This window comes from Saccopteryx leptura, chromosome 2, assembly GCF_036850995.1.
Source record: "Saccopteryx leptura isolate mSacLep1 chromosome 2, mSacLep1_pri_phased_curated, whole genome shotgun sequence".
NCBI lineage: Eukaryota > Metazoa > Chordata > Mammalia > Chiroptera > Emballonuridae > Saccopteryx > Saccopteryx leptura.
The window spans coordinates 346,123,600-346,138,090 of record NC_089504.1 but is presented as its reverse complement, the minus strand read 5'-3'; the positions used below and the strand labels follow the sequence as shown (position 1 = coordinate 346,138,090).

The window sequence follows — 14,491 nt, the reverse complement described above, 5'->3', positions numbered from 1 at the left end:
TTTCTTCCTGCCTTTGGTGTTCTGGCGGAGGGACTGAGCAAGTGCCCTGCTAGGGCGCATGCGCTGTTGTATCATCTCTAGGTAGTCCTCTGAAAAAGAGCTGCAGGTGCTGGAAGTTATGAACAAAGCACTCTGCCGCGGGAAAGGACGGGAAAGGACGGCACGAAAAGGGAGGAAAAGGAAAGGAAGGGAATCTGAGTGGAGCAGTAGTACATTGATACTCTCACACTTCCTGATCTTTATTCATATAGCACCTTCTCAGGACGTCTTTCCTGACCTAGTTAAAATAGCAACTCCTTCCCCATCTTCCGCTCTATTCACGGTCTGTGCTTTTCCCCCCCTATTGTTGTAAGGTAACAAAAAGCTGAAAATTGATATTGATATTCTGGGAGGAAAGGTCAGGCTTTCCTCTCAGGCTTTCTTGTCCCGTCCTTCCTTTGGGGAGGGGAGGGAGTGGAATGTAGAAGTTTCTGGCTTGCAAGAACAATAGGTCATTCAGGTTTTTTGTTTGTTGTTTTTTTTTTTACAGAGAGTCAGAGAGAGGGATAGATAGGGACAGACAGTCAGGAACGGAGAGAGATGAGAAGCATTAATCATTAGTTTTTCGTTGCGACCGCTTAGTTGTTCATTGATTGCTTTCTCATATGTGCCTTGACCATGGGCCTTCAGCAGACCGAGTAACTCCTTGATGGAGCCAGCGACCTTGGGTCCAAGCTGGTAAGCTTTGCGCAAACCAGATGAATCCGCGCTCAAGCTGGTGACCTCAGGGTATCGAACCTGGGTCCTCCTCATCCCAGTCCTATGCTCTATCCACTGCACCACCGCCTGGTCAGGCTAGGTCATTCAGTTTTAAATCTAAAATAAAGGTTAACCTAGAAACTTCTTCTCTTTCAATAGGAGGCAGAATTTACATACCACCTTGCATTGATTGTAGTTCCTCCCCCTTCCTGGGATCTTGAGGGTAAAATACCTCTAGGCTAGTGAGAGAAGTTGAACCCTGAAAGATTTGTAAACATCTTTGATTGTGTTACCTTGAGAGTCTTAATGTTTCTGTGTATCCCCTAAACCAGGGGTCCCCAAACTACGGCCCCCTGAGGCCATTTATCCAGCCCCCACCGCACTTCCGGAAGGGGCACCTCTTTCATTGGTGGTCGGTGAGAGGAGCATAGTTCCCATTGAAATACTAGTCAGTTTGTTGATTTAAATTTACTTGTTCTTTATTTTAAATATTGTATTTGTTCTCATTTTGTTTTTTTACTTTAAAATAAAATATGTGCAATGTGCATAGGGATTTATTCATAGTTTTTTTTATAGTCTGGCCCTCCAACGGTCTGAGGGACAGTGAACTGGCCCCCTGTGTAAAAAGTTTGGGGACCCCTGCCCTAAACAAATGTTGCCAGCTGGTACCATGATGTCATGCTCTCCCCCGCCTGTGTGTGAGCAAAGGTATATAAACAGCTCCTGAACTATTTTTGGCTCTGCACGATTTGGGCTTGCAGATGCCCCGTGTCAGCCATATGCGGCCGGCATATTAATAAATCTCCTCCTCTAATAAAACTCTTCAAAATTCATCTGGACTGGGCATCTCTACGTGAACTCGATGAAATGAGGTACAGTGCCTTTCAGAATCTGGGGTGTGGTACTTTATAACACTATAAAGCACTGATCACTACCTAATATACTATATTTATTATGTATTTATTGATACTTTGTTGTCTTTTTCTTCTCATCAGAATGAAAGCTCCTTGAGAGTGGAGACTTTTTGATAGCTGGAATAGTGCACGGTACATTCAGGTGCTCAGTCAGTATTTGTGGGATGAATTAAATAGTTATCTCATTTTTTCCATTTGGTTCTTTCTCCACTCGTGAAGATTTGAAAAATTAAGAAAGGAAATAGATAGGCAAAATATTGATAGAATGGAAAAAAATATTTTCCCTGGTCCTGAAGAAATTAACACTAAAGAGTGAAATAATCTAGTAAAATAGTTTCTACTTACACTGTTTCTCCCTGCATCCCCCAAAGCAACCTCAGGACATATAATCTTTCATGCAGAGGAATATTTATGGGTACCACGGGACAGACTCTTAGAATTATGACTAATCCTGGAGAATGTGGGATGCATCATTAATATGACTATTTAAACTATTGTAACCAGAAAGGTTGTTGGGAGCCTTCACGGGGCCTAGTACTAGTTAGTAAAGCCCAGAGATAGTCTTAGGCCCAAGTAGTTTAGTTTTCTTTCTGGCGGCAAGATCCAGGAACTTGGCTTGCTTTCCTTTGTGACCCGACTCACAGTTTCTTGAGATTCTTCTTTCCCCAAAACAAGGAAGCCCAAATTAGTAATGCTTAAGCTGGGATTCAAGCCCAGGCCTATGATTTCTTTCCATAATACTGTGGGAAGAAGCTGGGGAGGGAGACAGAAGCGGGGTAGAAAGAACCATGACTGGGAAGGAAGAAGATAAGATAATGGGAAAGAAGAGGGAAAACCTGTAATCCTTGGACATCTGGTGGTCCATGAATAGGCTCTAGGAAGTCTATGAACCTTTAAAACTACACATTTTTATGTGCCCCCCCCCCATAGAGCATTAGTAGTTTAACAGATTTTCAAAGAAGTCTGTGACTCAAAAGATTTTGAACCAACCACTGAGACATACAGTTTGTCTATAATATGTTCTAATGAAGCTTTTTCAAATGATTTTTATATTAAAAGTAGGGTAAGGGAGGACAGACTTGACCTGAGCCAAATAGCTTATAAAAGTCTGGTTATAGGCAACATGATGAAACAGACTAATTTTTTCAGCTCTTTTTGTGAAAGCGGGAGAAATTACGGGGATTCAGTTTCTATTACTAGATAGTTGTGAAATGCTGAAGGCCAGCAAATTTTCAGGACAGTGATTCACAGTGTTTCATAGACATGGACAAAGTATGGTTTGCTTTTTTTAAAATTAAAATTTATTTTTATTTTTAAAGATTTTATTTATTGATTTTACAGAGAGGAGTAGAGGGGAGTGAGAAGTATCAACTCTTAGTTGCTTCACTTTAGTTGTTCACTGGTTGCTTGTTGTATGCGGCTTGACCTGGCAAGCCCAGGGTTTTGAACCAATGACCTCAGCATTCCAGGTCGACACTTTATCCACTGCGTCACCACAGGCCAGACAAAGTATGGTTTGTTTTTATAACCTCCTGAGTTGCCTTCAAAATATTTTGAGGATTTGGAATGTGAGCTTTGATACACGGTGTGGAAAAGGATGAAAGTTTGAAAACAGGATGGCCTTGCATAATCTGTGGTATGATCTATCACTCATAGACCTTATTTGAGGGTCCATGGGGGCAGGAGTCAGCAAATTGTAGCACACCAGACTCCACTGCCTCCTGTCCTTGAAGTTTTATTAGAACAGCCAAGTCTGTTTGTTTACATACTATTTATAACTGCTTTCAGCTACAGGGCCGAGTAGCATAGTTGCTACATGGATGGTGTGGTCCAAAGTTACCCTACTATGGTTTGGGGTCTAAGTGCATGAGGGAAATTGAAAACGCTTGTAGTGATTTGCACACAATCCTTATTTCAAAATGTTTTTGTTTTTTTGTAGTATGTCCATGAACATTGGCAATCTGTGTATACATGCTGGTGATAACTTGTAAACACAGAACTAATTCTCCTGTATGCCCTGACTGGGAATAGAACCTGGGACATCCACATGTGGGGCCAACACTCTATCACTGAGCCAATTGGCCAGGGCCAAATACACCATTCTTAATATTTCTTTTGTTTAAAAAGTACAAAAAAATTCTCTCCCCTCCACTGTGATTAAAGTTTTCTTCATTCCCTAAGTGAACTAATCATATTAGAACAATTAAACACAACACAATGTCTCAAACTCAAATACAGTGCGGCTTTACAATTCATGTTTCAATTTTTTTTTATTGTAGTGGTATCATTTACTTTGGTAAATTCATATCCCAATTTAAAATGCCCCAAAGTAAATAAAACTTTGTTATAAATTCAAGTACTGTATTTTAAAACGAACATGTTACACACAATAGCTGCATAGTGGAATTACTATTATAAGCAGTTACATTCATGATGCCCAGTACTAAGTTTTTACACTGCATATCAATAACACTAGTTATATTGCCTTATGATGACTGTTGCTTAGTACAGTAACTAGTACAATAGCTCATATGATTGCATTTTCAAAGCTTTAATGTAGTAGCATTTAAGTAATATTGAATTAAAACATTTTTACGTATAGGATGTATTTTAGGTTATACACTTATGCAATAAGCAGTTAACATGCTGTTGTATCGTTGACAACAAAATCATCCTTTTCACTAAATAGACTAAGCCAGGCTAAAAAAACAGAACGCAATTGAAAGAAAAAAATTTATATCCCTGTATTATATTAAAGATTATTTAACATAATCTTCTGGTTAAAATATACACTTTTTCTTTTTTTGGTTGAAATGAAGGAGAGACAGAGAGAGACAGATTTTGATTGAAAAGGCTGTACTAAAATGCTAATATACTATAGCCCTTGGACAATACTTTAGCTGGGAAAAAAGTATGGTGCGTGGCACTCAACATTTTTTTCTGTTTAGAAAAAAACTAATAGCCTATAAATTTCTAATGTTTAAAACAGGTATTTATTATTTAATGTCATAAAATAAATATACCTATATTAAACAAATCCAGTTGTTTAAAAAACTCTGCAACAATACTTGACTTATTCACAAATATATTTTCTATCCATATTTATACTGGTTTGAACAGTTTAAAAATGTAAATCCTGCAAATACTCTTAGATAACAATTCTGTTATCTTAATTCACATAAATGATTACAGGAAATATTTAAAAGACTTTACATAGTATTTTACCTAATACTCACATCAAGTACTCCAATTAATCACATTTAACTTTACTGATGGAAAAGCTGAGATGGTGAGAGGTTGGAAAACTGTTCTAGAAACTGTAGTAATCAGCTTTTCATATTTTGTTTGTGTGGCTGGCCTCTTTTTTTGTGGTAGAGGACAATCTTTAAAGTTCTTTGAATAAAGTTGTTTGAATAAAGTAACTCTTTTGGATATCAGATAATGACTACAAAATGCTTTCAGATGAAGATTAATTTCATTTAATTGAATTAGAATTGGGTTATGTACTATTGTTTGCTCAAAACTGCTCATGGAAAGTAACTCAGTTATTTTTCTAAGTGTGCAAGTGATTGTCTCAAAAGGAAATATTTTGTTTGAGTAGCAGTCCTCTTGAAAAGCTTATAATCGTTTTCTTTATCAATTAGAAAAGTCTTTTTAGATATAACCAGTCATAGAATAGTGATGAAGAACAGTCTGATTCTTAATATAATATAATCATATTAGATAAACTATTTCCATTTCCTTAGAGTTTCAGCCATTGAGTGAAATTTCAAAGACTTAACTAAGCCTAATGCTTACAGTCTCTGATAAAATTTCAAAGGAACAAAAAATACTATTTGGAGAAAAAATAAAATAGAAACCATACTGAATTTCTGATTTTATTTTTAAGCTTTCCCTTTCCACAAAATACATCCACAGTTGGATTCAGAGAAGTTTTGTCCCTTGCCATTTTTTTTTTTTTCCTAAAGAGAATCACAAATCGATCATAACATTCATTCTTAATAACTTACATTTGGGACAGAAGAGGGTCAGCGTGGCCCACCTTGGCCAATCCTAATGTCATTTTTAAACCAAATCAAATACTGTCTTTGGATTAATTAGCTGCTGATGGAGGTTTGATGGAGGGAATACTACATGATCTCCTCATGATAAGCCTGACTTCTATATCAGGTGGGTTATCCTGTTTAATCTGTAAGCACCCTTCATCAGTGGCTGCTAAGTGAAGATCAAATCGAAGAGAAACAGATTTTTTCCTTAATCGAGGGTTATCTTTAAAGAAGGAACCTTCCCATTCTTTAATAACTTCATCCACTTTCTCTGTCCTGAAATGATAAAATAAACCTTTCTATATTAAGTATGGATATATTAAAAAAAAATGTAATATGTATTACATATGAAAAAGAAATAAAGAAGTTTGAGTGATTTATAATTTACATTTACATTTTAAGTTTTAATTTACAATTTACACCATGGAATTTATAACTGATATACTTAAAATATCCTATAATTATAATTTAAAGGAATTCTGTGGAAAGCTCATGATTTGGTATGTTTTTAGAAAAATGGTGAATTAAGGATTGAGTCTTCCTTCATCTGAGCTTTTATTTATGCGTCAGATTAAAAATTAGAGCATATTAAAATTATGTTTGGAAACATTCAAACAAAGATTACTGAGATAATTCAAGTGACATTCATTTCTTTGTGTGTTTATTATTATTTCTTAGTCAAAATGCTTTTACTTACTGAATAGTGCCATGAGCTTCCGTGCTCTCCTTCACGATATTCCCATTGAATATTGCCTTTTTGGCCACTGTTTCCACTTTCTCATTCTCATACTTCTGTGGGACTTTCGTTGAAAAAGATATCTCATTTATAATGGCTGTGAAAATTTTATTCATGAAACATGAAATTACAACATGGAAGTGCTAACCACAATTTATATATCAAAATTTATTTAGATATTGCTTACTTTTGCTATGTTAGAGTGATTTATTTATTTGTAATCCCTACAAATGGTTCTTTACTTTTCATAAGTTAGTTTACTTATATCAGAAACTCACCTGAAGGTAAAACAAAACCAACTCTACTTGTAGTTTTTTGTTCTTTTTTTCCTCCTTGGATACAACCATAATATCTGAAATTGGAAAGAATTATATATTATAGGCGCAACCATGTATTAGCAGATAACTGAAATAAATGCTCACCTATAAGAGACTGGGTAAACTGTACTATATTTATACAATGGAAATACTATTTAGCAGTGAAAATAAATGAACTAAGTGTACACTGGATCTTTAGGGATAACTCTCCCAAGTTTAACATTGAGTGAAAAGAAAAAGTTTAAGTTGTAGATAATTTTATGAGGGTTAAAATAATATGCAAAACCATTTCACATAACACTGTTTTAGGCACTTTACAAACATTAATTCACTTAATCCTCACAGCAATTCTATGAGGTAGGTAATATTGTTCCCATTTTATAGATGAGAGAACTAATGCACAGAGAGGTTTAGTAACTTGCCTGGCATCACTCAACTAATAAGGAGATTATCAATTTATATTTTTCAAAAATTTAGCGAATGTCAAAACATTATAGGTCAAAGCAGTTTTATAGAGGACTTAGAATCCTGCAGTTTTATAGAGGACTTAGAATTCTGAAGCAAGCAAGAATAGTTTTCTTCTTAAAAGAAGTGGTATATATGTACAATGAAGTATGTATGACTCAGCCATTAAAAAAAGAAGAATGAATTTTGCCACCTGCAACAACATGGATGGACCTAGAGGGTATTGTGTTGAGTGAAGTAAGCCAGACAAAGTCAAATGCCATTGTTTTACTTATATGTGGAATCTAAAAAACAAAATAAATGAAAAAGCAGATCAGAAACAGACTCACAGATACAGAGAACATTTTGATGGTGGCCAGATGGGAGGGGATTTGAGGGGATGGGTGCAAAAGGTGAAGGGATTAAGAAGTACAGATTGGTAGTTACAGAATAGTCATGGGATGTAAAGTACAGCATAGGGAACATAGTCAGTAGTATTGTAATAGCTATGTATGGTGTCAGATGAGTACTAGATGTATCTGGGTGACCAATCATTTCATAAGTGATATAAATGTCTAATCACTGGGTTGTACACCTGAAACTAATATAATATTGTATATTAACTGTACTTGAAAATTTCAGAGTTATTTAAAAAATAATGAAGTTTTCTTTTTATGGGGACCTGGAAAATTGGAGGGTGTGTTGTGTTCAAAGCCATAGATCTTATAAGCAATGGCAGATTATGAAATTGTGTGATTTAAAGAGAATTCCTCTTTGATACCTTTGTTATCAGGACACGTGGAAGTCTTCTAAATCATGTACTCTTAACAGCATTGCTTTCCATGGTTGTAATATTTTGGTGTTTGATGTGTGATGGGAATGGGCCTTTGTGGGGGGGGGGGGATGTGGTAATAATAGTTTTCCAAACTTTCTTTGCAGGTGAGCCACACAGGGCAATGACTAATTTTAAGAGGTTTACGCAGCAAGGAAAGTGAGAAAATTTAGAAAGGTTACTTTTGTATCGATTGGGAATCATTTACATTTTGTTCTAGGCTTGATATACTCCACGTTGTAGCTAAGGTCCCTGACTTTGGCTATTTTGTCTATAATTTGTGGAGGCTAGAAAAAGTTCTTGTCATATTCTTTGTAAGGCGTATGAATCCTATTTTATTGTAGTTACTCAGTGAGCATACCATGGTGGTGATGGTTTTTTTAGATTAAATTTATCTGATTACATCAACAATGATGTAAGTGGCTCTGCATTTCTGGCCACTTGCCACGAACTATATGGGATTAAGTACCTGATTTCTTCCTTTTCTAGGAGGCGGCGGTAAGTTGCTATTTCTTGTTCTAGCCTCATCTTCGTGTTGAGAAGCATCTCATGCTCTTGAAGCTGCTTTTCAATGCCACGTCTTACTTCCTGTAGCTCTTTTTCTAGCCCTTCAATCACGGCCTCCAGGTCTTGTAGCTGCATCTGGTAATGTTGCTCACTGGCGTGCAGGGAGTTTTCAAGGCCCCTTTCCTGTTTTATACAGATCTTCATGAGTGAATCAGTGAAAGAAATGTGTTTCTGAAATCTGATTTGCAATGTCTTCATTCTATTGTGTTCTTTCTTAAAAAGGTTGAATAATTCTACATCACTTAAGCAGGAGGTGTTTCTTTACAGCTTTCTGTATGATCCAAATGTCAAAAGTACATAATTAAAAAATATATATGACTAGAAAGCTTACTATTTCAAAGAAATCCTGTGATAATTCTAATTCTTATGCCCCCTCCAAAGTCTGAGGTGTGATTAACTTATCACTTACTTAATTAAAAATGTTTTTAAAAATTGATTTGTAGAGAAAGATAGAGAGAGAGAGAGGACAGAACATTGATTTGTTGTTCCACTTACTTATGCATTCGTTGGTTGATTCTTGTATGTGCCCTGACCAGGGACCGAACTTGCAACCTTGGCATGTCAGGACAATGCTCTAACCAACTGAGCTACCAGGCTAGGGCTCTTATTTAATTTTTTTAGGTATTGAAAATATATATAGAATATAAAATAACAAAGCCAAAGCAGACTGCTTATAAAAGGTATTTTAGGAAAGTGTTTAAATATTTTTCTATTAGACATCTCAATAGTATGGATAAGAGACTCCCCCACTGTGGTGACTTTGGATAATGACACAGCTCTAATCCCCTACTCCCACAATTAGAGCACTCCAGGGCAATAAGCAAGGATCACTTCATTTTTATAGGCGGGATGTAGACCTTGAGTGAATAGGTAACAGCGATGGCCAGGAAGGAGGGAGGGGTTAGTTCAGCTAGGACCAGGGATAGAATTCCCTGGCCTTGATTTCTCACTTCCAGTGAGGTAATGGGTTATTTTTTCCCCCTTTCTTAATCAAGTAACATCTGGGGATGAAGCGCCTTCTCACCACAGCATGGAGAGTCTCAATTTCCACTTGCAGGTGATGCCACTGGCGTCGAGCTTCCTTGAGTTCTGCTTGAGCTGCCTTTAAAGCCTCTTCATCTTTGTGCATTTTCTTGCTTATATCTTCTTCCAGCTAGAAGAGAGCCAACAACAACAATAACAGAAAAACAGAAAAAATGTCTTAAAAATGAGACGTTTAAGAGCAATTATAAAAAATAGCATAGGAATCGAATCGTTTTTTTCTTTCTTTAAATTGTCAGATTACAAATGCATGTTTTAGTGCTTAGTTACCAATGAATTAAATATGTGAGCAAGTCAGTTGCACTCTCAGCCTCGGTTTTCTCAGATGTAAAATGAACCTCAAAAGGCTCTTCCTACCACGGCAGTCCATGCAATGCAGAAAAATACACCAATTTAATGAAAATTAACTGTTTACAGGACCTCAGTTTAAGACCTCTGATTCTTAACTTCCCATTATATATGGCTTTAAAAAGGAAAGATTGAAATTAGCTACTATTTCCCCCATATTTTATTATAAAAGCAGATGAACAGCTATATATCCTAATTAATCAATTATTGGACTGAGTACACAGACAGGGAGTAAATATTGCTGGAAAGTATATTATGAATAATTTAGAGAATTAAGGCATTAGAGATTCTAAAATAGATTTCTGTGTTAAGCTAACCCACTGTTTTATCTTTTTCAATATAATCTTTTTAGAAGGTATGTTAATTTTAGGTATCTGGGGTAGTAGTAGCAAAACTGACTTCTTCAAAATTTGTTTTCTAAATGTCCTCATATTAAATAACAAATGGATTGTTTCATAGTTAACTTTAAATATTCTTATGCTGATGTTGAAATTAAATGAAGGTACCTTTTGACAGAATTCTCAACATTTGGCCCTAAGAGCAACATATGAAATGGTTATAGTATATATTTTGAAGCAAAAATTACAACCTTTTTATATTCTTATAAAATGCATTTTAAAATAAAATCAAATGATGATACAACAGGTTTTTTTGAGTTTTTTTTTTTTTTTTTTTTAAGAAACACTGCAGTAAATGAAAGTCTATGGATAAAGTTTAGGGCAAGGTATTAGAGAACAACATTCATATGTTCCTTTTGGTTTGTTGTACTTAGTGTTGTTGCCAAAAGCACGCAGTAAGTAACACATATCAGAGCAAATAAGAAAGACAATGTTGAGCATTTAGGAAATAAGAGTGTGTAAAAATGATGGTATTACTGGTGTTCTGGATTTTGGAATTGGCAGCGAGGCTTGTGCGGTAGCTAGATTCTGAAGATGGCCTGCAATGAACCACACTTCCCGAAATTCACGTCTTTATGTGGTGGCCTTCCACACTGAATCCTGGCTGACCCATCTCTTGTTTTACCCCATAGAATAGGCAGAAGTGTCAGCTCTAGGCCTAAGCCTTAACAAATCCTGACAACTTCTACTTCTATGCCTTGAGAGCCATAGACCGACAAGTAAGTAGTCTGAATACTCTGTTAGATCATGTAGAGAGGCCAGATGGAGGGAGACCCTGAGGCTACATGGAGAGATAGAGAAGCAGGCCCAGTTGTCTCAGTTGACTAAGCCTTTCAAAAATCCCATCAAGATGCCAGACACAAAATGAGCCACCTTGGATGACCCAGCCCACTTATGCCCCACAATGGTTGTAGTCCCAGCCAATGTCATGTGCAGCAGAAAAGTCACCCCCAATGAACCTAGAATCATGAGAGGGAATACAATGTTTTTGTTTTTAATCTCAGTTTTGGGGTGGTTTGTTATGTAGCAATAAATAAGTAAAATAGTTTATGTTTCCTTGTTTTGTAATAAACAAGCTTTCGAATTTATTTCAGCTAACTTTCTGGATTCTTTGAAAACAATCCTTTAAAGTAGATATGTTAAAATAGAGTAAACAAAACTTACTGTACCCTTGCGTTTTGGCTAAAATTGATGCATCTCAGCATTGTTACTTGTAAACTAAATAACTTTCATTTTTCCTATTAAAAAATATAATGTTTATTTGGTTTCTAATTTTAGAAATTGTCTTTAAAAATTAATTGTCGGGGGAGGAAAGAGAGGGAAGGGGTGGGGGAGGGGAGGGGCACAAAGAAAACCAGATAGAAGGTGATGGAAGACAATTTGACTTTGGGTGATGGGTATGCAACATAATCAAATGTAAAAATAACTTGGAGATGTTTTCTCTGAGCCTATGTACCCTGATTGATCTATGTCACCCCATTAAAATTAATAATAAAAAATTACAAAAAAATTAATTATCATTATTTCCCCTCTCTTGTGGTAAAAGGTGAGTGAATGATTCCAATAGTTAAATATCCCAGTGACTTTGCTTAATTTAGGATACTGATCATTCTTGATGCAGACTGACACTGTTACCCAGAGGTAAAATTTACCATGTTGTTAAGATGAATTGTTAAATGGAGTAAAATCCTATGATTTCCCACAAAAAACTTTCCCCTTTTGCTGATGTTCTTAACTTGGTTATACAGGGGTGCTTGGAATAGAACTTGAACTCATATATGGTAGGTAAACTAAAGCAAAAAACCCTGAACTTTCGAATCTTTGTTTCTAAAATATTTGTATCTTTGTTTAGAGATTTGAGACTGTAATGAATTACTAAAGGTGATCGTCACTTTTAAACAAAGTAAGTCTGTAAAATTAGGATTTAGCCCTTATTTAACTTGGCTCTTTCTTCTTTTTAAAACTTAAATACTACATGCCTATTATTGGAAATAAACCTTATAATCTTATAGCACGAAAGCAAAACTCTACAATCTAAGTGGAGAGTTTATCAATTTGGGGAATGTTGATTGTCCTAATTTATATCAGAATTGTTCTGAATGCCATGTTCACATGCCTAAATGATTTCTATTTATAACAATCTGGTATAAAACTGAACTCATTAAAAAGGTTTGAAAATATTTTACTTATTTTTTTCTACCAAGTGTGCAAACTAATAAGTCTTACTATAAATCTTGTTATTTTTAAGATGTTATTTAAGTGATCTCTATCAATAACTTCGTAACCTCTTTGAAGGGTATTTGAAATGCTTCCTCCCTGGTGGATGTCTAAAAGAGGTTCGGAGAGTCAAATGCATCCATTTTATTGTACCGTTGATCCATGTTTTGTTAATGATAGTTACCTCTAAATTTATGTAAAAATTAAAGGCATCAATTCACATTTATTTCATGTTCATTTAATGGTCTCATCACAGCATTTCCCCCTGTAATCCCAACCAAATTGCAGTCAAACCTAAATTCTTTCCCCAGAAATATGCTGCATTGAAAAGGAAATACTGTACCTCAGAGAGGCCGGGACAGGAATTGGATAGACAGGGATTGTCTCCTTATCCTGGAAGGTGCCTGTCTGTATGAAATCATTACCTGGATCCTTGTTGAGAGCACGGTCTCTATCTGATTTCTGGTGAGGAGCTTTTCATAGTTTGCCCTGATCTCATTGAGTAGCTGGGACAGCTCCATTCTTTTCCCATCCTCCACCTTGGCTAACTGAACCTTATCGATAGGATGAGTCGCTGCTGCAGCGCTGCTCTGTCTGCTTCCGAGCCCAGAGCCCTGTGGAGCCTTAAAGACGCAGAGCTCCTTTTTCAGAAGCCCCGGAAATTCCTGTGTTTCTAATCAATTATGCAAATATTTGGTAAACCCTTTTCTCTGGTTGTCGGGAGACTAGAAGTTTCAGGCCCTCCATAAAGGAACAACAACAGCAACAAAAAGAAAACATCCTATTTCTGAATTGCTTCTCTTCTCTGCAAAACAGCACTTTTGGGAAATAAAAAGGTAATTTATCTCATGCAAAGGAAATGAGACATAATACTAAAAAAATTATATTTTGTTTTCCCAAGATATTTCATGGAAACAAATCTGGACCCAAAACATGATAGCTGAACTTTTCTTTTACAGTTTTTCTCACCGTTTGAATTCTTTACACAAATGCTGCGGTAGAGCATTAAGCTATATTATAAGTTGTGGCTAGTCTGATAGTTATTGGAAGAAGCTGCCATCAGATTCAGTTGATAATTGTCATTAGCCACAGGACTGATTGATTGTATTTCTCTCAAATGCACACTGTATGGCTCATGGTGGGCGGCTGGCCTGACAGCAGGTTGGAGGCACTGAGCTGAATTCCTGAACGCACATGACAGCTGAAGCCATAGCTAGAGATAAGTGCTAACAGCTACAAGAGCTGAGAATGAATGTTTCCCATGTTTTAACAAGGTTGAAAAAAATACAACCAGATGGTCCCTGTGCAGGGTGTATTCACTGAGGTAAGATTTATCATGGGGTTCCTTCTTCATTATATAGTTCATGACAACGCATCCTTGTAAACATTACAGTTGTGCAACTCTTGGAACTTTTAAAAAGCACCTTTACATCCATCATTCCATGCAATCTTCACATCCCTGTCATTTTGTAACCAGTAAAGATGACAAGCCTGAAGCAGAAGGGGTTCAAGTGTCTTGCCCAATGTCATATGGTGATGTAATGACATTGTTGTGACTGGAACTTTGATTGTTTGGTCTGTTCCATGTATTGCCTCTTCTGTCTCTGCATTCTCCCTCTCCCCACCTAAATTTCCTGTTTAATCTGTCCAGTTAGTTGCTTCATGTCACTGAAATATTTTTGAGAATAGACCTATCGTTATTTGTAGAGTGGATTGGCTGAAATTGTGTCCAGAGAATAGGTTAGGAAATAATAGTCCTTGGCTCTAGTGCTCACAGGACCTTTGAATGTGCATCATGCTCTCTTAATTTCTGAATTAACTCATTGTTGGCCAGCCCAGTCTGGGCTGGGTATTCCACAGTCCCCTCCAAACAAAGCCAGCCATTCACAGCCC

At 36.3% G+C, this 14,491-nt stretch overlaps 1 protein-coding gene across 3 annotated transcripts; it reads right to left on the bottom strand.

The window, feature by feature from the left end:
- Nucleotides 1-3,888: 3,888 nt before the first annotated feature.
- Nucleotides 3,889-13,179, bottom strand: KRT222 (keratin 222). Of its 3 annotated transcripts, none has more exons than XM_066364232.1 (6): nt 13,024-13,179; nt 9,619-9,747; nt 8,497-8,717; nt 6,713-6,786; nt 6,396-6,531; nt 3,889-5,974 (listed from the first exon to the last, which is right to left on the bottom strand). In XM_066364232.1, the coding sequence occupies exons 1-6, from the start codon at nt 13,117-13,119 to the stop codon at nt 5,746-5,748; spliced, it is 885 nt and encodes a 294-aa protein (XP_066220329.1). In that variant the 5' UTR covers nt 13,120-13,179; the 3' UTR covers nt 3,889-5,745. The 3 variants fall into 3 exon arrangements, with proteins under 3 accessions (XP_066220329.1, XP_066220330.1, XP_066220331.1); XM_066364233.1 differs by having other exon boundaries at nt 6,396-6,498; XM_066364234.1 differs by having other exon boundaries at nt 12,942-13,122.
- Between the last annotated feature and the right edge of the window lie 1,312 nt (nt 13,180-14,491).